Source organism: Protopterus annectens, chromosome 17.part0 (assembly GCF_019279795.1).
Source record: "Protopterus annectens isolate FY-2018-M chromosome 17.part0, PAN1.0, whole genome shotgun sequence".
NCBI lineage: Eukaryota > Metazoa > Chordata > Ceratodontiformes > Protopteridae > Protopterus > Protopterus annectens.
Window position 1 is genome coordinate 808,230,689 of NC_056751.1, and position 27,125 is coordinate 808,257,813.

The window sequence follows — 27,125 nt, forward strand, 5'->3', positions numbered from 1 at the left end:
CTGCAGCACTATTTTGTACATAGTGTTACATTGTACATAATGTACATAGGATGTTATCATTGTATTTTCATTTTAACACTGAAAATTCTCTTGATAAATCACATACCTAGCAATCCCCAGGATTTAATAAAATTTGTGTAGGCATCATGTAGAGCCTACATGGAATGTATCCATGTTCGCGGTCACGGTTTCCCCTCAGCAGCACACCATGCATACTAATGATGGCACACTGCCGTGGGAAAGCAGAGGAACACGGTTATTGAATCAGTGTAGAAAAAGGTGTAGTGCTAACTATGTCTACAGATGAGCATGAGACTCCCTGCAATGTCCTTTTCTTTTACTTTTATTTTATTTAAAAAAAAAAAAAAAAAAAGCATGTTTGCATGGTGTGGTGCGGAAATGCCAAGCTGTGCCCACATATAACATAGCAGACACCTGCCAGACATCTAAAAATAGAAACTGGATGTAATTAACTATTTATTTAAAGGGATATTTAAGTGTGTTTGTGTATGTTTGTGTGGTGCTGCACAGTGCTCAGCACTGCTTATAGGTAGCTCAGTGGTATATGTGAAGGTGTACCAGATTTCTTAATATCCACATAGCTAAATGGGTAGACTTATGGCCTCATATCCAGTAGGTCCAGGGAAGGGAAAATATGTATTTAATTTTAATATACATGTTATGCAGTCTATTTTAAAATATGGCCCTGCTGCACTCTGCTAAGCTCTGCTCAACTGTGTTTAGACCTGATAAGTACCGCATAAACATGGTAATGGCTGTCAAAGTTTATGCCTTGCTTGGCAATGCTTGGCTGGTTTGCATGCTGATAAGCTCTGCTAAGACTATGGTTCTGTGAGTTTTCATGCTTTTCAGCTCACCTGTGCTGGTTTGCCCACTGCTAACCATTGCGGCACTTTTTTAATGTTGCCCAATGATGTGTAAGGGTGGAAAAACAGCCTGTATTAAGCCCAATGGGCAGGAATGCAGCAGAATCCATTGGAGTCTATCAAATGACAGTATACAATGGCTGATGGTAGTGAAGGTGTGAGCTTTCGGGCACACAGTTGAGGCATTCTGGAGTCCAGGGTCTTGGTTGGGCTCCTTGTGTAAAACCATGATGACAGGCTGCTGTAGGGTGGTTTTCAGGGCTCAGAGTGTAAGGCAGAGGCCTGGGACCAGCTGGCCAGAGAAATCACCAGTGTCACCAGTATACCCTGCACAGGTGAGTAGTGTCGTCACCACCATGATGACCTGAAAAGATGGAAGAGAGGACTCTTGGACACCTGGGTCCAAGAAGTGAGGGCAGGGAATGCCCCACAAGTATGTAAGCACGTTTACCTCTGTTTTACCAATATGTACTCTGAATGTTTGGAAAACTGGTATGCATAATGGTGTGCTTCTCTCCCAAAAGCTGCAGATGAGATGGCTCACAATGTTGAGTCACATGCCGGGTGCTTGGCCAGTTTGCACTGTGAGCATGGTGAGTATAGATGTATTATGCTAACTGTAGTGAAATAAGCAAGAAAGAGTAGATCAGATGCAATAAAGTATATACAGTAAAGTTTGTAGTGCAATAAATGTGGACTTAGAGCTGTAGTGCAATAAATGAATAATGCCAACTTAGTGCAATAAAAATGTGACACAATACTAATAACTGCATTAAAGTATATACAGTAAAGTTTGTGCTGCAATAAATGTGGAATTAGAGCTGTATTGCAATAAATGAATAATGCCAACAACATGAAACAATACCAATAACTGCATTAAAGTATATATAATAAAGTTTATATTGCAATAAATGTGGAATTAGAGCTGTATTGCAATAATTGAATAATGACAGCTGTAGTGCAATAAAAACATGAAATAATACCAATAACACCAAGGAAAATAGTGTACATCAGGATTCTGTTGTCATAACCACTGCAGCAGAACTGTATGCATTCAGGCTGTAAGGTAAGGAGCTGCAGTCAAGTAAAACACTGTAATAACTGTAGAATGCAAATCTAATGGCTGTAAATTGTATTAGTTCACTCATATAGTACTGTCCAAGGCTGTCTCTAAGCCAGTATTGGTCACATAATACTGTATCATCCACAGACATTAGGTAATAAAGGTATATGGGTGAGGTAGCCCACTCCATGAGTTGATATTGTTTGTTGACTTCACAGATATGATACTGAAAAATAGCTTACCTACTATCTGCATTATGCTTGTATTTCATGCATGTGCGTTTTACTGTAGTAGAACACTGTAGTAGCACTACCAGGTCATATTTTGGTTCCAGGTAAGTTCTAGGCAAATATCAGTCAGTCAGTAATCAGCAGTGACTCAGTAGCTCAGTTTGTTAAATGCTCTGTAAATAGTACATTTTGTCACATACAGTCCAGGGTTCAAGTCCAGTGGTATGTACCAGTAAATATTACAGTAGCAGTCACATAATGCTCACAATTTCTCTCTACACAGGATCTACAGATAAATGGGTGAGGTAGCCCATATTATGTGCAGATAATTGTGTATTTAGATGTCAAAGACTATTAAAATCGTTATCAAGAATGTGCTCATCAGCAATGTTCAGTCAGAAATAAAATGTGTAATCCCAGTATGGCTGTATGCCTGGAGTGTCTGTTAAAAGTTGCTGCAGTCAAGTAATACAGTCTATGCAGATGTCCCCTGCAGTCACTGCTGTTGAGTTCTATTCCCATGCCTAACAACCAAGGCATGACAGCTGTTTAGTATCTGTACTATACAAATAAATGTCTCTCAAGTGTCACAATTTCACATTATGTAATTAATAGTGCATAATCCATCTGTCACAGGATTACCATGGAAATGATTACCTAGACTGCAACGTATCACCAACAGCCCACAGAACACCTTGGTAGTTATATAGGTCCACCTGATGTGCAAGTGTTCTGTGTAGTTGTGTACCTGCAGTTGTTACTGCTTGGCCAATAGTGTCCCATGCAAATAGCTTGAGAGGTATGTACATGTTACATCAGCTATAGGAGACTTGTAGTCACTGTACACATAAAAATATAGACCTGTAGAGTAGATAGTAGTACTGTTGTCAAGGGAATAACCAGAAATGTTAATAATGGACTGTTTTTCTCTCTCCCCACCCCTTATCTTCATTTATTTCTTATCAGTATTCATTGGTTATAGTTTACTATTAACATATGTTGTTGCATTAACTGTATTTTGGGACATGTGTTTTATTATTGTTATGTGTTCTAATGGTTGCACATTAACATATCTTGTTAAATTACCTATTTTGTTATGTTGTAACTCTTACTAGCATGCTGTTAACATACTGACATTTCTGTTGTTTATTGTTGTGTTTCACATAATATGCATTGATATGCAATTTGGTTATTTCTAATGTTCTGGATGCTGTTATCACTAACAATGATTTGTTCACAACTAACCTATGTTTATTGCTATACTTCCATTACCACAGCACGTCAGGGTAGAGTGGTTCCGGCTGATCTGCCTACCTTGCCTCAACCAGCTGTAGCACTGGGTCCTTGCACAGCTGGGACCTAGACCAGTGGTGGCCCCTCCACTGCCCCTGCAACACCTGTGGTGTCAGGTGGGGCCACCTCAGGAGACGGGGCCTGGTCTCCCCCTGGGAGCAGTGGTAGAGGGGCCATTATCACCCAGGATCAACTGCCAGTAATGGTGCACAGGATTGTTCATCAGAGCTATGAATGCCGCCTGTGTTGGATTGAGGGCATGCTGGCTGACCTGGTGGGTGCCCAGCCTCCAGCACAGCCACCCTCAGAGCAGTGAAGGAGCCATGCTGACAGTCCCATGGGTGGGGACGTGAGTCATGCTGCTGCTGTCTGGAAGCACGTGCGACTTGGATTTCACATCACCCTCCCCATCCAAGGTGTTCACCCCCTCATGTGTCACACACTGCCCCTGTCTGCTGTCTTGTCTGTTTGCGAATGCATCCTCTCCTACCCAACTTACCTCCTCACATGTACCTATGTCTTTTCCCCAACATTCCACTCTCACCTTAATAAACAAAAAAAATGGGCACCTGTCCCAAAAAAAATCTCCCCATACATAGCTCTCCATTTTGCACGTGTCCATTGGACACAAGTAATTTGGCCCAATTGGCTTGCAGTTATGTTGTCTCCACCCCTCTCTCTGGGATTTGAGAGTGCAAATTCACTTACAAAATCTGTCAAAGTGCACAGCTGTTGCTGTACATAAAATGGATAGCTATGGTTCTTTCTTACATCCTTCCTGCACACCCCTACCTGCCTTTCACTAAGTTTTTCCCCCTGCTTGCCTCAATTTCACCACTTTCCTATCACCCCCCTTTTTTTCTTTATATTTTTAGTGTGCATTTGCGGTGTGGTGTGGTGCACAGCACGTTTCACTTAGCTGAGCTTAAATGGAGCTTTAATGATTAAATGTGATTATTACAGTGTCAGACACATGTACAGAACAAACAACACTGCCATGTTTCAAACCTGAGCCCCTCACACCTACAGCACCCAGATCTTAATTAAAACAGGTGTTTTCAACAAAACATAGTGATTGCCACTTACAGTCATTGGGTGTGTCTCAGCAGAGCTATGTGCCACGTTGAACTGCACAAACTGGAATAAAATTTAATGGGAACAATGGGAGTGTACCTTGCACTCTGGTGCAATAATATACCGCTAGACAGCCACAGGCATAATAATGGATGTAAATGAGGCCTCTGATAGCAGGTACAGCTGCCCTTTTATCAGCAACATGTTGAAACACACCTGCTAAAGCATCAATGGCAAAATACGTGTCCATCTGGGACCCTGTTGCAGAAATACAGTCATAGAAAGCCATCCACATACTGATTTTATTTTAGTTATTTATTTTACATTTGTTTACCGAGAAAGTCCAACTGGACACAGGTTCGTTTTCAGTGGAGGCACGGTGAGAAAAGCTCCCCAATTACAATATATTACATGAGAGTAAAAAGAAGTAGAATATACATACATATGGCATATATACACTTCAGGACAACATGCTAGTGATTAACAAACATACATATAGCATATATACACAAAACAGGACATCATGCTAGTGATTAACATTTCTTACAGTAGGCAATCAGTAGTACATTTTTTTTTCTTTTGCAGTTATAAGTTTTGTAAGGTAAATGTACACGGGTTTGGAAGCTTTCAGGGGAGAAATTGTTTATACATAGCTATACCTTGACAAATTCTCTTGGCATGGATTAGCCTGGTGAGTGGCATGAACATAGCCAGTTACTTAGATAGTAGGTTGTCAGGAGGTTTTTGAATTGACTAAAGGAGGTGGTAGAAGTTATTTGGCTTGGTAGTGTGTTCTAGGTTTGGCAATGGTGTTGGCAAAGAGGAACTTACCAGCTTCAGTTTTATGTTTAATGACAGTTATAAGGTTCTGGTTACTAGATCTTAAGGCTCTAGAGGGAATGTGGGGCTGAATTAGGTGCTGAAGTGCTGGGGTTATCTCAGGACGGTAGTAGAGTTTGTGTGCTATACAGAGTTGATTGAGTAGAAGTATATGAGGCAACTCAAGCCAGTTGAGTTGCTTAAGGGATAGACAGTGGTGGGACCTATATGAAGCTTCAGTAGCAAACTTGGCAATCTTGTTGTAGTAAGATTCCGTTTTATTTAGATCAGTTTGGCGGAGATTGATCAAGATGGGAGAAGCATAGAGGAAGGTGGATAGAAGATGAGTCCTTGTGATGGTTACTTTGGTGTGTTTTGTCATAAACTGTTTGTTCCTGTAGAGGAGACCAAGTTTTTTATTAACTTTCTTAATGGTTTGTGCTATGTGGATGTTGAACCTCTGGTTATTGTCTATTTCTATGCCTAGCAGTTTAGTGTGTGTGGTTGGACTGATTTGAATGTTTTCTTTGGAGTTAATGGTGAAATTATTATTTAGGGGAGGAGCTCTGCCAGGACTGAAAAGAATTAGTTTGTTTTTTGGGGGATTAAGAAGAAGTTTGATGTTAGTCAACCAAGTTTCGGCTAGGGTGAAGTTATTTTGGGTAAGGGTTTGAAGTTCACTAAGGGTAGGGGCAGCACATATGAGGGTGATGTCATCTGCATATTGTACTATTGAGGCAGTGGGAGAGGATGATATCTGATTTGTAAATAGAGAGAACAGCAATGGGCCAAGGATGGCTCTTTGAGGGACTCCTATGGTTACTGGTAACAGGGGGAACAATTGGTCCTACCATAGGACTGCTTGCTGATGGGCAGATAAGTAGCTGTTGAACCATGATATAGAGGAGAGACTTATATTTAGGGTGGATAGGGTATCAAGAAGCAGACTGTGGTTTACCATGTCAAAGGCTTTTGATAGGTCCAAGAATATGGAAGAAACAAATAGACCCTTGTTTCTGTGGTGGTTAACTATGTTTGTGAATGATAGTAGTGCTGTCGTGGTGCTATGGGATGGTCTAAGGCCATGCTGGGATATGGAGAGTAGGTTGTTATTCTGGAGGTACTGTATTAGTTGAGTATGATCAACTCTTTCTAATATTTTGGATAAACGTGATAGGATTGCTATTGGGCGATAGTTGGTGAGCTTTAAGGAGTTGCCTCCTTTGTGCAGTGGAATTATATATGATGTTTTCCATGAGGTGGGGACTTTGCATTCTGAGAGAGATCTGTTTATGAGAATAGAGACAGGATAGGCTATAGCTTCAGCTGAGATCTGAAGGAAGTCTGCTAGCAGCTTATCAGCTGCTAGAGTGGTTGGTTTAAGTTTACCAAGGAGTTTAAATATTGATTTGGTGGATACAGAGTGGAGGTGAAAACTGGGGCTATTGTTTTGTATATTGGGGTGGGTTGGGGTAGTTATTGGTGTGGGGCTGCTAGTACTATTTTGGGCATTGGCAAGGGTCTGGACTGTTTCAGTAAACTATTTGTTAAACTGAGTAGGAATGTTTTCAAGGTGATTTGGAAGCACAGGGGTTGGAGTTGTGGACTTTCCTGGATGCAGTATACCATTTATTGTGGCCCAGAATTTTTGTGAGTTGTGAGCATATTTTTCTTCCATGCTTGTATAGTAGCCAGATTTGTCTAGTTTGATTTGTTTTTTTTGGCTTTGTTACGGAGCTCTACATAGTTTTGTCTAAAAGTAGTAGTAGTTTTGTTTTTCTGATATTGAATCCAGGCCTTGTCCCTTTCTTTCATTATAGTTTTAGTATATTTTCTTAGCCATGGGGCATAGTTAGTTTTTATTCTAATGGTTCTAGGGGGTGCATAATGGTTTAAGATTTTTATGAAGGTTGTGTTAAAGTACTCGATGGCATCATCTAGAGGTAGATGTTCTGGGGGGGGGTCCAGTTACAGCTTTTTAGAGTATTAATGAGATCAGCAGCTATAAAAGTTTTTTTTGTTTCTAACTACTCTGAGGATAGGTTGGTTGATGGTTTGGGATCTGTTCCTAATTAGGTAGGTTGGATGATGGTCACTTAGGGTATCTGGAAGACAACCAGATTGCTGTGCAAGAGCAGGGTCAGATACCAGGATCAAGTTTTGTCAATTCGAGTGGGGGTGGTTATAGTTTGGGTAAACCTGTGGAGGTTTATGAAGGGGTTATGGCTGGAGCAGTGAAGCTAGTCAATATTGAAGTCTCCTAATAGTATGGTTTTGTGTGGAAGGGAGTTGGAGGTCCAATTAAGCAGGCTTTCCATTACAGTGATATTATTGCCTGGTGGTATATAGCCACCTGCAATAATTATATGTTTGTTGGAACTTATTTTTAATTTGGCAAGGATTAGCTCTACATCTTTGAATTCATGGATATTGTAATCTAGTTGTTCCAAGGTAAGATGATTTTGGAATAATACTGAAACACCTCCGGCCTTTTTCTCTGATCTGTCTCTTCGGATAATGTTGTAACCTTTGGCAGTAATCTCATTATCGTGATGTGGTTTGAGCCATGTTTCTGTTAACACAGTGATATCTGGTTTGTATAGCGCTAGTAGGGCATGAAGGTCATGAATTTTGTTAAGTATACTTTTTACATTAATGTTTAAGAAGAGGAGAGCTGAGCTAGGTCTGTGGTGTAGGGAATTTAGCTTATTTAAGTGTGGGCTGATTGATGTTTTGGGTCCTGGATTGGGATGTATATCACCACTGCAATTGAGTTTATGGAGTAGGTGTAGTTGGAGTTTGGTCAATTTGTGAATTATTTTAGTTTGTCTTTGAGACGAGAAGGGGTTAGTTTTGATTTTCAGTTTAATGCATGAGTAAGAGAAGGGTAGGGGGAGGTAAGGTCACATGGCGATATAGGGAAGTTTTTTAGTTTGATGGTGTTGGCTGTGGAATCAGTTTTCCAAGGGGATGGGGTGTGGTTATGATGGTGTGATGGATGCAGACAATGTGTGTCACAGCCTGTATGTCTGCACATATACCTTGCAAATACACCTGCTGCAGCAGTGACTCAGTAGCTCAGTCTGTTAAATGCCTTGCATGCAGTACATTTTACCACACATAATCCTGGGTTCAAATCCAGTTTTGTGTTGCAGTTCAAGTACATTATTGTGAAGACAGCAAGTAATGACTGAGTCATGCATTCTTTATCTGCACAGCTTACTGCTAATTAATGAACTGCTATCCAGTTTTGCAAGTCAAAGGCCTGGAGGTAAGGACACACTGCACATATCTGTATAGCCTAACTATATGTTGTCTACTAGTCTGTTATTGGCACTGTTGCAAAACAGATGTAGCTTAATCACATGCCTGGATTGGACTGTAAAGGGTACCCTTACCCTGGCTCTGCCATAATGACAAGGCTGACACAGTTACACATACAGCTTGTTGTCCTCTAAAGTGTTCACACTCCCGCCTATGTGCAGCCTGTAGCACACAAAGCTGTATTTAAAGGTAGCTGCTACAGACTTACCATACCTCCCAATTGTAGAACAAGGAATCTGGACACAGCCATACGTAATGGCAGGGACAAAGGCTCAGAGATAGGGACATGTTTAACAGTTTGCTCCTACAAAGATAGTAAGTTGATAGAATAACAGCTATTGCATTAGCATGCATATTCTGATGGGTATGAAGTCTGATACTCAAATGTCTGTCTTTCATTACAACTTCAATCCACAATATGTGCCAGTGAACTGCCAGATGACCAAAATATCATGGGACACTGACCACACATATGAGGCAAAACTGTAGACATACTGCATGAATCTTTACAGATGAAAGTTATGGTACCTACCCTCTGCAATGCTATAGTCTCCACACCTCAGTTATGCCCATCTTAACAACTAAGAAAAGGACCCAGGTCCACATGAAGGCCTTATATATTGTATTGAGGTGGTATGTCATTGGCTAATGATAGTGCAATTCAGCTGTTTCGGCTGCAGTTAGCAAATCTGATCCACAGACTGGTGCAGAGGCAATTACCTGCTAATGAGCAGTACCTTAAAAAGGCAGTCATCTGGTTATAGGGAACAGGTCTGTACGAGACTTCACTCACACAGAGAGTGTATTTTCAAAAGATTACTGGTAGCAGTTCAACAAAGGAGTACTGCACTCCACCGTGTATGTAATAGATTTCTCCATATAACAGGATGCAGATAGGAGGATGGAGGTATGGGAAATAGGGATTACAGCAGTAAGGCTGTCTTAGACCTATGGGAATGACAAGTCACTGATACTCTGCTGTCCTACACCTACAGGCATGCCTCGTATCTGTCCCTGATTTTCACTCATATCTTACTGCTGTCCCTGTTAATCCCTCCAACAATGGTTGGCTGTTGTAAAAAAGCTAGTGGATTATATGTAATACATAGTGACAATATGTAAGGGTGTAAACTCCTGTAACATCAAATGATGTACTGTAAGACACCTCCTCTTATTCTGTCAATGTCTCACATATATAGTTCTAACATTTTAACAGTATCCCTGAATGTCCCTGATGTACTCTGGCTAAGTCCCTGATTCTGTTGACATTTGTCCCTGTTTGGTTGAGAGCTATGCCTAACATACCTGTCAACCTCTTACAGCAAGAAATCAGGAAAGAGCCATACTTAATGGGGGAACAAAGGCCCAAACCTAGCGACACTGTTTACATTTTGCCCATACAAAGTAAGAAAGTGAATGGTATAACAGATATTACAGTAGCATAACTGTGTTCTGAAGGGTATGACGTCTGAAACTCAGATCTCAGACTTTATTCACTGACAGCAACCATCAATGATTGGCCAACCATTTGTCAGAAATCCACACTTTTGTGTGAAAATGACCAAAAATATGAGGCAAACATCTTGACATTCTGCAAACAGTTGTATAGTTGAGAGGTATGATGCCTGCAGGGAACATATACTACAGCAGGTTTGCATTGTTTTCTGTCATTGTGGCACACTAGTGTTGCTAGACTTTCCTCATATAGTGGTTGTAATACCACACTGCTATTTGTCTGGCAGTGGTCATATGACATATTAGTGGGAGTTTTTCCACAGGGGACACACCATAGTAGACTGCACTGCTGGGTGTAGGAATATACAGCAGAATTTGTCATGGCACACAGGGACATACCCCAGTATTGCTACTATCTTGGTGGTATCCACACATAGTACGTTGGCAGACTGTGGGGTATGACATGTGAGGGAGCAGTGGATAGTGCAGGCCACTATTTCTGTGCTGGATCTATACATAGTGGGCATCCACGTATTTGGTCCTGTAATGTGTTCCCCTTTTGTTGTCTTTCTGGAACCATATACTGCAGAAGACATGCCCCCTTCTCAGATGCGGAGAATGACATAATACTGGATGGAGTGACAGCACTATCAGATCTTGTTGCCCGGGGGAGGCATAATTGGGAACAGCGGGCAGCATTGTGGGCAGACCTTGTGCGGGATGTCAATCAGATTGGCCAACAGGACAGGGTCTATGAGTAGGTTCGACACTGGGACACAGACATGTGGAATGCTGCACAACGAAGGTCAGCTGATGTTGCCAGGGATCGTGCTGCCACCAGTGGAGGGCCTGCAATGGAACAACCACTCTCGGTCACAGAGGAATTCCTGCTGAACCTAGGAACACACGACAGCTCCCAGGCATCCATCACAACATACACTGTGGAAGTGGGTGCCACAGTATCCACAGCACAGAAGTGTCCAGGTAAACATACTGTGTTCACCAGTGTAATACTATATCAGTCATTGTGGCAGGCTGTACACACCTGAATATGGGTGTCAGGTCTATCTGCATGGGGGGGAGTTGGGGGTTAGGCTCAGTTGTGCACACATACTCAGAATGTCAGCAATACAGCCAGTATCACAGTAGCTACTGTACATGTGGATATATGCACATATTACCTTGTAATGCTGCAACATTTGGTGGTGCTGACAATACCTCTCCCTCACCTTTTCATAGGACCGTCAGTTGAAGCCCAAGTCCATGGTCCTGTACCTGGCATGTGTGATACTGTTTTTATGGCTCATATATACCTTATGAAAGTTAAGGGCTGCCATACTGCCCTATGTACAAATGCTGTGTTTAGCCAGAGTAGTAGTGTGAGGTTGTCTGCTGTGCAAGGGAGTGGAGATGAAAAGATGTGAGACTGCTAATGCAGGTGTGGATCTTCATTTGTGTAAGTCTGTGTGGATTACCATACATAAAAGTGCAGGTAGTAGTGTACTCTTTTTGTCTTGGTTTTCACAGGTGATTGGGGGGGGTTGAAGTCTGTCTCCCTCACAACCTGATGTCAGTGTCTTATCAGACTCTGATGATGATGGTGGCCATAGTGAAGCACAGGTGAGGTAGTAGGGGGCTGAATCTGTCCCAGAGGTTGATATCCCTCTTCTGCCCCCATTGTCACGGCACACAGTCAGTATGCCCACACATGCCCAGTCCCCAGAGGCCACAGATATTGGACAGTCAGAGGGTGGCAACACTGAACAGGACAGTGTGGCATTTATGGCGTTAGTGAGTGTAGACACTGGCCATAGCCAGAGAGCTGGTGAGGTCTCACGCAGGCAGACTGAAAATGATGCTCATAGAATGACTGCTGTCCATCCATTAACTGTTGCAGGTGTCACATCACGGGTTACTTGGCACATGTTTCGAGCCATCATGGAGGCACAGGCACGTTCTGAACACAACACCAGATGGATGCTTAGAGTTATGGATGCAGCACCGTTTGACATCCGTGACTGCCTCCACAGCACTGGGGACACCCTGGATCAGTTCACTGATGAAGTGGACAAACGGTAGTCTGAGAAAGTGTCTGTCTTGGACCACACATTGTCTGTGCTGGAACATCTGGTTGGAGTTGGGTGTCGGACACGTGGATGCAGGCCAACAACACCATCTGCTGAGTGTTCGTGTGGCCATGCACAGTTAGGCTCCTGTAGTGTCAGTACCTCCAGTTCTACAGAGGGAAGTGTGCTGTCCACACCATAATGTGTAAGGCCATGGGCAAGTGTTCCTGGGTGGTCTTGTGAGGGACACAGCCTCAGCAGATAGCAGTCACTGTCAGGTACTAGAACCACATCTGACCATGGGCAGGGTGGTGCCACTGCTACTCCTGGCAGAGCCAGTTCCCATGTTTGTGACTGGAGACTGAACTGTCCACTCTACCATGTAAGGTCCACAGCTGTCCAACAGACACATGTGTAGGGCTAGCACGGGGCTTGACTGTGTACATGCACACACTCAAACACCACTGTCACATGCAGGTCACCAACAGACACACACGGCACTTTTCCATGACCCATCTACCACACACCCCTTCCTGACTCACACACATGCTGTCAACTGTTTGGCACAGCCTAGGCCTCCGGCACCCCCACACCACACCCTGTGCATGTGATGATACCTGTGCCACATCCCTGCCATCCATGCTGTTGATGCAGAGAAATGCTACTATGTGTCTGATATACAGGGTGTCTATATTCGGTCTATATTATAATTTTGAAGGTTTAAAACTTCGAATCACTAAAGATCAAACTTTGGTGATCAAAGTCTTAAATCATCGAAACTAAAAAAAAATAATACTAAATAAAAAAAAAAAAAAAAAACTAAATAGTGTGTAGGCATGGGGGTAAGTCACCCTGCACCCCCATGCCCCCTACTTAAATATACCAACTCCGAGAATGCACTACATTGAAGTAGACGGAAATCTACTCCTATGGAGATTTTCCACTCAAATGTTCGATGTAGTGCGCTTTCGGTATTCTCGTGTCGACAATATCGTATTCGATATTGTCAGACTTCGAGATTTTAATATAGACCCGACTATATTACTTGACACGTACTTGCGTAGTGCAGTATTGTTTTGCCACTTGTTGTCAGCCACAACAGGTACTATATGCTGGCATGTGTCATGACTATACATGACACTTTGTGTATCTTTGTTGCATGATGTTGGACTGGTGGTAGTGTTACAGAATGACAGGTATATCACACACCTGTGTATGTTTCTGTTCAAGGAGTCTGAGGTGATAAACTATGGACACATGGTGGCAATACAGTTTCACAAGATGGAATGGCAGCACAGTAGAAATATGACATCAGCAAGGTATGGCAGTATACGTGCATGGCTCCCTAGGTGTATCAGAGACAATGGGGGCAGTCAGCGTAATACTTTGTCATAAGGTCTGCTATCTTTGCTACATGTCAACTGGGTTTTCTGAACTTACAAATCAAGAAGGTGTGGTGATGGAGTTGACACAACTACAAATCTCCTATGTCCAGGTCAGACAGGTGGAGGACATCAGTTATGATTATGTAGAGGAGGGCAATTTAGGGCCAGCAGCTAGTCACAGGGCCATAAAATGCATACCATTGCATGGAGATAGCCCATATGGGCATGTCTGTAGTGCTGCAAGGAGATATATTTACACACACACACACAGACACACACACACACACACACACACACACCTACAGACACACACAGACACACACACACACACACACATACACAGAGTTGCCTTATGTGAGATTAGAATCCCTACCTATCTACTATTACACATTATGGCTTGCAGTACTTATTGCATGTGACACAAAGTTTATTTGATATTAGATTGTCTTCCAACACTCTTAAGGTGGATGACATCGGCAGGCTTTGCAGAGGAGGGCAATGCAGAGGCCAACAGCTAGTCAGAGGGCCATATAATGCATAAGCATTGCACAGAGATAGCCTATATGGGCATGTCCGTAGTGCTGCAAGGGGATATATTTACACACACACACACACACACACACACACACACACACACACACACACACACACACACACACACACACAAAGTTGGCTGATGTAAGATTAGAACCCCTACCTATCTACTATTACACACTATAGCTCACAGCACGTATCACATGTGCCACAGGTTACATCTGTTGTATCTGTGATTGCAGGCACAGTACTTCTGGAATATGCAAAGTAGCCTTGTGCTAGACAGCATGTGTGGCCTGCAGATTGATATTTCTTGGTACTGTTATTGTATCTAGTGTCCTAGGAGTGGGATACCTGTTAACATCCCTGCTATGTGTGTACAGGTATCAGTACAGCCATGTTTTGCTGGTTGCAGTTAGATAGGCAAACATGGCCAGGGACAATATGGCCTGTCCAAGGCATGCATTGAAACCATTGTACATTACAACACCTGCTCACCTGTGTCTGTCTACAAGGTGACATTCCGCAGGCACAGGGGTCTATGGGTGAGTGGATTACGTACTGTTGCAGCCTTGGTCTGGTTCCTTCGAACAATTGTTGTGCTATGTAAGTGCAGATAACCTCAGCATTCCTAGGGTATATGGGGACATTCTTACACCCTCCCCCCCCACACACACACACACACACACAGAAATATATATATATATATATATATATATATATATATATAGATATATATATATATATATATAAAACACAGGGATGTCTCTTTAAATGCTGCTGGTATGTCTGTACATTATGTAAATGTGTTAGGTAGATATATGTGGAGAGTCTCTATGTATCATTGTAATTTATATAGCTACATATATATATATATATATATATATATATATATATATATATATATATATATCAGTATATGTATATGTGATACATACTGATAGATACACTAATCATGTGTGAGGGGAATAGGGACAGACACAATGTAGCTGTGTGTATGTACTGACATACTTCCACAAAGCAGGTCTTTGTGAGGAAGAGGCAACAGACTTACGCTGAAGTTAGCTAAGTGGATGACATGCCTAGTGGGATTGTCATTACTTACAAGGTGACGCCAGGCCACAGCAACCTGTACTCTGGTCTGGGATTTTGAGTGCTGCAGACATTGGCTGCTGCACCTGTTTCTGCACTATAGCACTTCCCTGAAATTTTCCAAGGCATTTCCCGGATGTGTGCTGTACTTGATATGTGACTGGGGTACATAATGTAACACCACACACAGGGTGACAGTCTGCATACCTCTCACTGTACATGTTTTTCCAGAATGTCCATCATTTTTCCCCATATGTCTGGTTTGTTCCTCATACATTTGTGGTGTTCCAGAAAAATATTGTATAATGCAGTCACTGAATAGTACTAACTACTGACACATTTAAGTGATGGCCTTTACATCCTGCGGCTATTCTGTTCTGTTGCAGCCTGCTATTATACTAGTCACCTTCTACGTTCATCAGAGCATGTGTAATGCCTGTTTGTAGTTTTGTCCCTTTGTCCCCCCATTCTGTCTGACTTCATCAAGCTTTCTTGCAGTAACAGATTGAGGGCTATGACAGTCTGTGGAAATACCACCATAAGAGTACCAAACATGCAAAAGATGTGGATGCTGCCAGATCAAACCATCAACACCATCACCCATGCTGATGTCCCTAGCCCAGTGAGCCACACCAGCCACCAGACAGAGAGGTGTCATTTCTCACACAATCAACAGCATAGAGACACATTGTCACCCCTGAGACATACAACATGTGGCCAGGTTCTATATCACAGCCTTGGAATTAGCTGGTCTGCTGATATATTATTGCAGACTTACTGATACAGCAGTTCTATGGGAACACTGATGTGTTGGGGGTGGGGGTGACCAGCTCATGCTCTGCTGGCATAGACAGTTGTGCAGCTGTCCTGTGACCCCACTGTTTGCCATCTCCCTTGAATAATGTAGTGGATTTCCAGCCATATGGCCTAGTGCATATTATGGAGCACATAGTGTTGGACAGAGTACCTGTTGTCCCAAGTGGCTGTTAAATCTCTCCAAGTAGCCCAGTAGCCCACTATATTCCCTTGTATACATGCAGCAGTTCCATACATATGCTACCATATTCTAGTACCCCTTACAATTGGTATATAGGTGAGTGACTTACCTTGCGAATGCAGCAGTTGACAGACCTGTAGTTCAGGGCTGACTATGTCTGATGCATGCAGTACACAGCCAATACATGGTTAGGTACAAGTTAAGTGGGCTGGCATCATTTTTACTATATGTATGCAAGTTGGAGTAAAGTGGCAATCCCTAGGGCCATAGGTTGTCAGTGCATGTACTATGCATTGTCTCTTAGCCAAGGCCAGGGCATACTGTGCATGCTTACATCTGCCTACAGGGACATCATAAGGGGTTTTCTCCTTCGAGTCCCCCTGTGGGTGTGGCTGTGGGGACCTAGGCACTGTTGGGGGGTTCTGTATCCCTTCCCTTTGCTGATCCTGCTGCAGCTTTTTCCACAGGATCATATTGTGTAGCATGGCACATACTGTGAACATCTGTGCATATGTGTCTGGAGAGTACTGCAGGGCTCCACCAGATATATCAAGGCACTGGAACAGTGACTTCAGCAGCCCAAACATTCACTCTATGATGTTCCTAGCTTGTGCGTGTGCCTCATTATGCCATTCTTCCATGGGTGCATGTGCATTACTGATGGGTGTCATCATCCACAGTTACAGTGTGTAGCCATCATCCCCCAGCAAACATCTGGTAGAGCTGCAATGGGTGCCAGATACAGGAGTCGTGATAACTGCCAGGGCTGCCAGCACACACATTCATAATAATGCCCTGGACATTGCACACAACCTGGCAGCTGATGGAGTGATACCCCTTGTGGTTGACATAGATTCTACCCTTCTTACTGGGTGGTGCCTTGATGTGTACATGAGTGCAATCTATGGCACCCAGTACCTCAGGGTAGTGTGCTGCATGATTGAAGTGTTGCATACTGCTGGCCCTCTCCTCAGGGGTGTGGGGAAAGTAAATGTGCTCACTGGCATATGGTAGCATGGCATCCAGGAACTGGTGGACTACCCAAGATGTTGATGCCTGCGAGACCCCCATCATGTCTCCAGTTGGTCTTTGGAAAGTACCTGTAGCTAGTACCCTAACATATACACATACCTTTGTTTGCACTGGGATGGATTCTCCCTCTGTTGGTTCTGGGTCTGAGTTGAGGGCAGCAGAGCTCAGTGAGTTCTTGTAGTATGTCCCTGTCTACCTTGAGGCACTCTACAATTTCCAGCTCATGTAGTTCCTGCAAGGTTACCCTGGGCTTGAACATTCTTCTCCTTCTCAGTCTAGGCCTACTGTCAGCCACAGCAGCAGCAGCACAGACCTCAGCATCTAGCACATACAGATGTAGCAGACCCAGTGGTAACTGGTGACTTCAAATCAAAGGGAAGGCTGCAGGAGACAGCTGAATGGGTGGGAGCCAATGGGAAGGGGGTGTGACCAACTAGAAAGGGGCAGAGCTATGCTCAAAACCACAACAACTGGAACTTTAATTAAATACACCATCCTGGGTGCCAAACCGTCATTACAAGAGTCCAATCAATACAAAATGAAGTGTAGAAGAAAAAATTTTTTCAATGCATTGTCGACATGACAGCTTACTTAATATCTAAATGGAAACAAAAAGGTTGTGAGGCATGAAAAAATAAATTATGCCAACAAGTAAAAGTTAATACCACTAGCAAGCTCTCGAACCTGAACTGTAATAAAAAGACTTCAAGCATGTAACAATAAAAATTTTGTTCAGGTTCAAGTTAAGGCAGACAGTCTCTCCAAACAAATAATGTCACTTGTATAAGTGCCGTCTATTCAGACCCAATAGCTGTAATCAGTTCAAATATCACCGGAAACAAATGTCTATTCAGACCTCATAGAAAAGGAATTCAGAAATTTCTTCAGTAATCCACTTGTAGAACTTATTATTTAACAGAGACTTTATTGAAATAAAGTGAAGAAAGGTAAGCGCTTTCGGCGTATAGCTTTTTCAAACCATCATCTCTACATACATAATGGCCACTATATATACTCACATCTAATTCAAACCAGTTAATAATTGATGCAATTAAGCACTCAATTTAGATTTTTAAAGAAATACATGTATATAAATTAAAATACATATATTATATGTCTTCATGTCTGATTATATAGTAATTTGTATAGGTATATAAAAAATACATACTATATATACACATGGTAGAAACATATAAAAACATGTAAAAAGGATATATAAAAAGATGTATAAATAATAAATAGATATGCTTTCTCAATACATCTTTATAAAAATTCATCATTTTATATGTGTACATAAATTAACAGTGAAAACATAATAAAATGCACTTATTCTTTAAAAAGTGTTTAACTAAAAACTTATTTTTTAAAAATTATACTGCATAAAATAGGGGGCTCTTATTCAAGAAATAATTAATATATGTTATGTTGAATATCTGATATCTAATATTTAATATTTAATATTTAATATTCCTCCCTTTCAAAGCTGACTTCACTGGTATTTTTCCATTTAAACCAGGTGGAATATGTGCTTGCATCTTAATAATCCAATCAGTCTCAATTTGTTCTGTTTTATTCCTTACATCCCCTCCTCTGATATTAGGTACATTGATTTGTATAACCATAAACTTGAACTGACGTGATAAACCTTTCTGTAATATATGTTTAGAAAGTGCATTAACTTCAGATTTAATTCTGATTTGATATATATGTTCCCTGATCCTGTTTTTTAATTTTCTATCAGTTTTTCCAATATAAAATGCAGTGCATGCTGTGCACACTGCTAAATACACTATATGTTCTGTGTCACAATTTGCCCTGATGTTAAAGGTAAAGATCTTAGAAGTATTAGGATGCACAAACATGCTTGTATTATATATATATAAGGACAGAAAGTACACTTATTACACGGTTCAGTTCCATATTGATTATAATTTATATCAGTTCTTGTGTTGTCTGGGAAACATAACAATCTATGCAAAGTTTTCTTATTTTTATATAAAAATTGCAGTTGCTCACCTACTAATTTCCTAATCTCAGGGTTTACAGTTAATATGTCCCAATGTCTGTAAATAGCATCCTGGATTAATTTTATATCTTGAGTATAAAATAAAGCTATTTTCTGTTCTTTTTTATTACTGATTTCTTCTATTTCTTTCTCCTTGTATACACTTTTACCCTTTGCAGAGAATATGGGACATGCCTTGTTTTCCCTGATATGTTATGTATCTAGGAACCCTTTATTTATTTCCTTTGGTCTATATTTCCGAGTTATTAATCTGTTATTTAATTCTTTCAGTTCTATTTCATAAGTACTTTGTAAGGGATTTAATCTGGATACTCTTATTGCTTGTCCTTTAATAATATTAGAGAAAATATGATATGGATACATGCTATCCCTGAGTAGTCGGGTATTCCTGCAGCATGATTTTCTATGTACTCCTGTGTTCAATTTCCCGTTGTCCAGGTGGTGAATAGAAACATCTAAGAAAGCTATGTCATCCCTGGAGTTGGTGATCATAAATTTTAAATATGATGTTAAAGAATTGATTTCTATAAAAAATTGTTGCAACTCATCCATACTACCACTCCACAAGAAAAATAAATCATCGACAAAACGTCTGTAAATCAAACGAATTTCTGATATAAGTCTAGTTGAAATAACTTATCCTCCTCCCATGTTGCCATTACTAGGTTGGCGTAGCTATTGGCACAGGAAGTGCCCATAGCCACGCCATCCTTCTGTAAATATAATTGTTGATCAAACAAGAAAATATTAGTTTCCAAAACTAGTTCCAACAGTAAACAAATATAGTCTATATGTTGTTCTGACATGTTTGTCTATTTAAATATGACTTAATACTTAATATTCCTATTTCATTCGGAATATTGGTAAATAATGACTTGACATCCATTGTTACCATTATGAATGCAAAATTTTCAGATAGTAGTTCTGTTCCTTCATATAGATCTATCAGGAACTGTTTCGAGTCCCTTAAAATGGACTTGTTCAACTCGACTAATGGTCTCAAAGTTTTCTCTATTAATATAGAAAGGGGGTGAGTAACCCATCCACGGCCAGAAACAATAGGTCTCATGGGTGGGTTATTCAGGTCTTTATGTACCTTTGGTAGTCCTTGAATTATAGATATAACTGGGCTCTCTACAAAGAGAAAATTGTAAATTCCTATATCAATTATGTCAAGTTGATGTAACTCATTTAAAGTATTGTGTACATTTGTCACAAATTGTTGGACTCTTGAAAATGAAATAGGTTCATAAAAGTTGGCGTCATTCAACATTTCATACATTTTCTGGTCATATAATATCCTGTCCAAAATGACTATAGGGCCTCCTTTATCTGCTGGCCTAATAGATATGTTTCTGTCATCTCTAAGATTCTTTAAGGCCTTAGTTTGTTTTGCTGTTAAATTATTCTTCATAGATTTAGAGTGGTTGTTACCTTTTAAAGTATAAATTTCTTTCTTCACAATCTTACTAAACGCGTCTAGCAAAGGATGTAGATTTGTGGTATATGTACTTGGCTTTTTTAAGGGCCTCTCAGAATTACTTAGTTTATTTTCAGGATACAGCATTTTTAATTGTACATTTCTTACAAATAACTCAATGTCTAGAACTGTATCTGTTACATTGCTTTGTTTGGAAGGAATAAAAGTTAAACCTTTATTTAATACCTCTAATTCAACTCTACTTAAAGGCATGTGTGATAGGTTTAAAACTAATTCATTTTCTCCCACATTTTCTTTAGCGTTGGTTCTTTCGTTTCTGACCCTGAGGCCTTTCTCTTTTGCCTTCCTCTGCTCATTGAGCGATTTCTCCCTCTGCCATTTTTCTCGGCTATTGGGAAAGGGCTGTATACTACTGTATTTGAATTATTAGAGGACAAAGCAGATGTTTTGCTGCGTACTGTTAATTCATTAGAGTTATCCCTTGACTTATTTTTAGTTACCAAATTAGGCTGGATGTTATTAACTAAAGGTTCCATTTCTTGTAATGTGTTACTTAATGTGGGTGCCTTTAATGACAGTTATATCAACTAATTCAGTAGATATAGTCTTGCTATAGATGTCACTCTTTGCCCCTTCTAAATTAGTGACACAGCCATTGTATGTAATATTATCCAATGACTTTTCTGTTTGATTACCAAAAACAACGCTATTTGTATTAACATTAACATTGCTAGGTACATTTCTATTGACATTTCTATTAAAATTACTAAATCTTTCTTGTACATTCCTATTATTCCTAGAACAAGTGAACACTTGGCCATGCTGGAAATCATACAAGTCTCTAGATAATTTGTGTTTCTTTTGTTCCATAAGTCTTTTTTCATAAAGACAAACACTGTCGGTTAGGCGATCTAGCAGTGGTTCTACAATTATATCACGAAACCCACTGTACAATTCAAATTGCCTTTTTTTAATACTTTCTTGTTGCTTAAGTTCTTCAGGCAGAAAAAACTCATTTAATAATTTCATATAGTTCAGGCTCACCTCAATGTTCATTTGCTGCCAACGACAGAGGAGCTCTGGAAATACATTGCCTGTTGTCGGCATTTTAAGAATTCGAAGACCTCTTGGAACAATTTTCTTTTGAATGCAGACTTCGAAATGATACCTCTGCATCTGTAAATGTTTTAATTTGAGTAGCTCTGATTCCAAAGAAGTTAGCGTGTTATTTATAACTTCATAGTCTGTACTGTCTAACACTTCACCTTCGCTAGTCGTTGCTAATTCAAGTTCAAGCAACGGGTTGACATCACATGAGACGCACTTCTGTAAACGAGGATACGTCGTCTTTTTGGTTGACGTACTAACAGGATTGTATGGTAGCTCAATGTTGCCATCTGCTGACTCCGCCATAATTGAGCTGTGGTGTTTAAAAAAGATCAAGATAAGCCAACATGTAAAAGTTAACACCAGTAGCAAGCTCTCGAACCTGAACTGTAATAAAAAGACTTCAAGCATGTAACAATAAAGATTTTGTTCAGGTTCAAGTTAAGGCAGACAGTCTCTCCAAACAAATAATGTCACTTGTATAAGTGCCGTCTATTCAGACCCAATAGCTGTAATCAGTTCAAATATCACCGGAAACAAATGTCTATTCAGACCCCATAGAAAAGGAATTCAGAAATTTCTTCAGTAATCCACTTGTAGAACTTATTATTTAACAGAGACTTTATTGAAATAAAGTGAAGAAAGGTAAGCGTTTTCGCTGTATAGCTTTTTCAAACCATCATCTCTACATACATAATGGCCACTATATATACTCGCATAACTGCTCCTTGCCTTGCTCGGACATATCCAGATTCACTACATAGGGGAGTGGGGTGCAACAAGTATTTTACAATTTGAAATGTCTTTGGCTGACAGTGATGGCGCTGACACATTTGTCATACCTCTCAACCTCGGAAGTGGGACAAAGGCCCAAAAGTAAGGACAATTTTCAATATTGCTCTTATAATCTTAGAAAGATAATAGAACAGTGGTAGGTCTTGCATTAGTATGAATTTTCTGAAGGGTATGAAATCGGAAGCTCAAATGTCTGTCATTGTTTTCTAACTTCAGTCTTTAATGATTTGCCATTAATTTGCCAGAAAACCACAATTATATGAAAAACGGATCAAAAATGTGATGAAAAATATAAAATTGCCACACAGTACAGCTGGGAACCTATCAAAGGGACACTTTTTTAATATTAGTACTGTTAACTTAAACAGCTGACAAAATAAGAGAATCTACATGGATTTTGAAATAAAAGTAATCTATAACTCTGATCACTACAGTTATTTATAATTGTAAACCCTCCACATTTTCTTCCAAAATTGCTATTTTGCGGAGAGATTATTAAGGGGAAAGCAACATTCTGAGCCAAAATTAGGGACTGTTGAGATGTTTGGATATTCCTAATTCTATAAAGTGATTTATTTGCATGCACCTATCAACCTCTTAATGCAACAAAGATGTTGGGCTGGAGAGAGCTCTTGGAGTCAGTGACAGGAGCTCTGAGGAAGAGGTAGGAGCCAAACCCATCCAAGCCAAGGCCCTCAGAGACAGCACTGGATCCAAAGTGGCCCAAATCTGCTCCATGGAACCAGGTGGTGTGTGTCAGCTCCCAGAGGTTTCCTGCTTTGACTGGATGGAAACACTAGGGGTGGACATCAGGTCCAAAGAACGTATAGATGGTCTTGGATCTGATACAGACACTAGTTAGATATCAGAATCTTCTGGCTCCGAGACCGAAGGATGGCTCAGAGTAGGAGTACCGGAGTAACATGAGTCTGATTTGACTCCTTTGGTTTCGGATCCAAAAGAAGCTTGGCCAAGGCAGGTGTCTTGAGGAGCCTCTGCACCACTCTGTCCACATCGTCTTCTGAAAGGCTCCTGGTAGACCTTGTGGACAATGTTGGAGATCTAGATCTGGCAAGAAATGGTGATGGGAGCCGATTTGAAATCGGCTCCAAGGGCAGAGACCGGCTCTGATAGCAGAACTAAGAAGTCAGTGTGGACTTCAGAGCCAACTCCATGAATGACTTTGGATCCGTGGGTTTGGGATGATCCTAAGAGGTCTCTGGCTCAGTAGTAGTTGTCTGCTCCAAAGGAACTGTCACAGTACACAGCTTTGGTTGTTTGGGTCTCGCCTCCAAAGAGGATTTTGGAGCCGGCGAAGACCATTTCCCTAACTTCTCCAATTTCTCAGATTTAGGAGAAGAAGGATACGACATGATAGCCTCAGAGTAGGAGGTTTTAATCAAACCCTTCAATATCAGATTTTTTTTCTGTTCTAATAATGCCCTTGAATTAAAGACATGGCAAACAGCACACGATTCTTGCAGATGAAGAGGCCCCAAACAGTAAACGCACAAAGTGTGTGAAACACTGAGGGGCATCTTCTTGCTGCATTTCTCACATTTTTTATGGCCTAAAGGCTTACCTTCTTTTTCTGATATGATAGAAGGTAGCCTACAGGACAGCACTAAACAAACAGAAACTTAAGGTTCAAAATCTGAGACAAAGCAAAATAACACTACAAGAAATCCTACTATTCCAAACAACAAGCAAACCATAACAAAAATAATGTAAGGAAGTCCTCTAACTTAAATGGACTTCGGAAAGGGAGGGAAAGTCCTCTAACTGAAATAGACTTGAAACAATGAAAATGTCCTCTAACTTAAAAGGACTTCAACAAAGGTGGACTGACCATTCTCTACCTAAAATGAATGGCAACCAATAAGAGAAAAGAATACAATTATGTTATATCCCAACAGGAGGGAAAGAAAAGGAGTTGAAAGTAAAGGGAGTAACAGTACTTTATGGTCATAAAGGGCACCGAAAGAACTAACAAACAATAACTTCTTCTTCTTTCGGCTTTTCCCAGTTAGGGGTCACCACAGTGGATCACATGTCTGCTCATGATTGGCAGTGGAGTTTTACAGTGTCGAGTTGCCAGCCCGGCGCCCAACCTTCCACAGAAGGCACACACACACACACACACACACACACACACACACACACACACACACACACACACACACACACACACACACACACACACACACACACACCTAGGGCCAATTTAGAGTGTTCAATCCACCTACAGCATGTTTTTGGGATATGGGAGGAAAACACAGGATCCGGAGGAAACCCACGCGACCACAGGGAGGACATGCAGACTAGGCACAGAAGGCACCCTAGCCAAGGATTGAACCAGGGAACCTCTTGCTGTGAGGCAACAACAGTAACCGCTGCACCACCGAGGCCGCCCAACTAACAAACAAATAAACAATAACTACTGAGTGTAAACTATAAGGGTTTGGGAAAAATACAAAAAATTATAATAGACTTAGCCCCTAGCTTGCTTGAAGAACCTTCTCACAGTGCGGCAAATGAGATCTGAGGAAGTTGGGGAACTGCATTGTGGGTAGGGAAGGAGGCCCACAAGCTTTGCTGAAGACTTCGAGCTTTTAGAAAGGCTGGTATGGATCTAACTCATCGGATCTGACCCATAAGTTAGAATAAAGGAAGACTGACAACAGCACATCATATATTTTTTATCTGCCATGAATTACTGCACTTCCCAAGGCTACCTACAGCAAAATAAGTACTCATTCTTAATTTTATTTTTATTTTTTATCTTTGTCTGCTCTCATGTGGGCAGACATCCTGCCTCCTTTGCAAAGCTAAATCTGTCCCATAATGCACTACGAGAGCAAAAATGGTGATAAAAAGCAGCTCTACCATTTGTTCTCAGAATATACTTCCATTAACTTAAAATGGAACACCTGAAAAAAAAACTGCCAAGTTTGGGTCTCTGCAGATCCTGTGTCATTGTCTGGTCTGCAATGAGTTTTACAAATGCTGCTTCTACTGATGTACTTAGAGAGTCTCTGAAAGAAGCTTGCAAAAGTGTCAACAAATTACTAAAATATAAAAAGACTTTTTACAAAGGTCAGTTTTGAAATGAATCTGCGGTGGTGCAGCGGTAGCATTGTTGCCTCACAGCAAGAAGTTCTCCCATTCGATTCTCGGTTGGAGTGCGGGGAGTGCCTTCTGTGTGGAGTCAGCATGTCCTTCCCGTGTTTGGGTGGGCATTTGAAAGACATACGTAAATGGGTGTGCCTTCGTTGAAGGTTGAACGTCGAGCTGGCAACTCGGTGTTCATGAAAATCTACTGCCAATCATTAGCGGACAGGAGTTCCGCTGTGGTAACACCTAACCGGGAAAAGCCTAAAGACAAACAGCAACAAAGATCAGTTTTGAAAGTTTCACTTCCTGACCAAGTTTCTCCTCCTATCAACTCTCTTTCAATGAGCTACAGTCTGACATTTCCAGGTTGGCTAGATTCAACTAATTAGTCAACTTTGCATGACAATAGACTTCAAACAAATCACAGGCTGGTGTGCCACTAAAACTATTCCCTCATATGCCTCTTCATTTCTTCACTTCTGAATAGCATTTGCCAGGAATTATTTCTAAAAAAAAAGCATACACATCAATCTAGAGTTTAGGCTAATCTATCCATTTCTTAAAATGTGCACAGTAAAATATTCAAATTGAATTGCATTCTGGCTGCTCACATGGTTATCTTTGCATATTTATTATGTTATAGCTTAACCTGAACTATGGTATTTAATGCCAAACATTACATAACAATGAAGCATTTCTCAGTTTCTTCTTAACAATGACCTCACAAGGCTCTTACGTGACGCAGCACTTTCTGTTACTATTGCTTTATGTACTTTGTCTTAGTTGCATACTTGCAGCATATCTGTCATCCTCTCAGCAAAAGACTCATGGAGAAACCTTCCAAATCAGATGCTTAGAAAATGGCAATACTATTGATTTAATAAGCTCACAAAATAAGATTATATGAATTAACATTAATTTTCTAAAGAAAGAAAAGAAGTCTTTAATTACAGTAAATGTCATTATTTGTTCATAAGAATCCAATACCTTTTTCAAAAAGCATTATGGATTGTAGTATGTTCGAGCAAAAGTTTAAGCCAAAATTAGGGACACTTGTGGAGTACACCGATAAGTGATCCAACACTCCTGTTCATCTGTTCTCCACTGCAACTACCCCAAATCAGACAGGCATGTAGATACTTCATGACACATATGTATTGAAACAGTACCAGCAGCTGTAGCAGTGATACCATACTCCATACAGGACACTCAAACAATGTACTGACAAATACAGAGCAATGTGTATGTTTTAATTAACCAGTTATGAAAGTGCTTGGGACCATACTGAGCTCAATTTTAATCTGTCCATTTTGCAATGCATAACATTCACACCACATTTACAAAGGTACACCTCCACTCCCCACAAATGCACAGCTACTCACGCCCACACA

At 40.8% G+C, this 27,125-nt stretch overlaps 1 protein-coding gene across 3 annotated transcripts in view; it reads right to left on the reverse strand.

The window, feature by feature from the left end:
• LOC122791789 (intelectin-1a-like) overlaps window positions 1-27,125 on the reverse strand; it is a 574,372-nt gene that overhangs the window by 541,449 nt on the left and 5,798 nt on the right. Inside the window, exon 1 of one of the 3 annotated variants that reach the window (XM_044059725.1) lies at window positions 2,193-2,236. The exons of the other annotated variants lie outside the window; for them this stretch is intronic. Coding sequence (XP_043915660.1) covers window positions 2,193-2,221 — 29 coding nt within the window. The 5' untranslated portion in view covers window positions 2,222-2,236. Of the gene's footprint in view, window positions 1-2,192; window positions 2,237-27,125 lie in introns of those variants that run through there. 3 annotated transcript variants of the gene reach the window in all.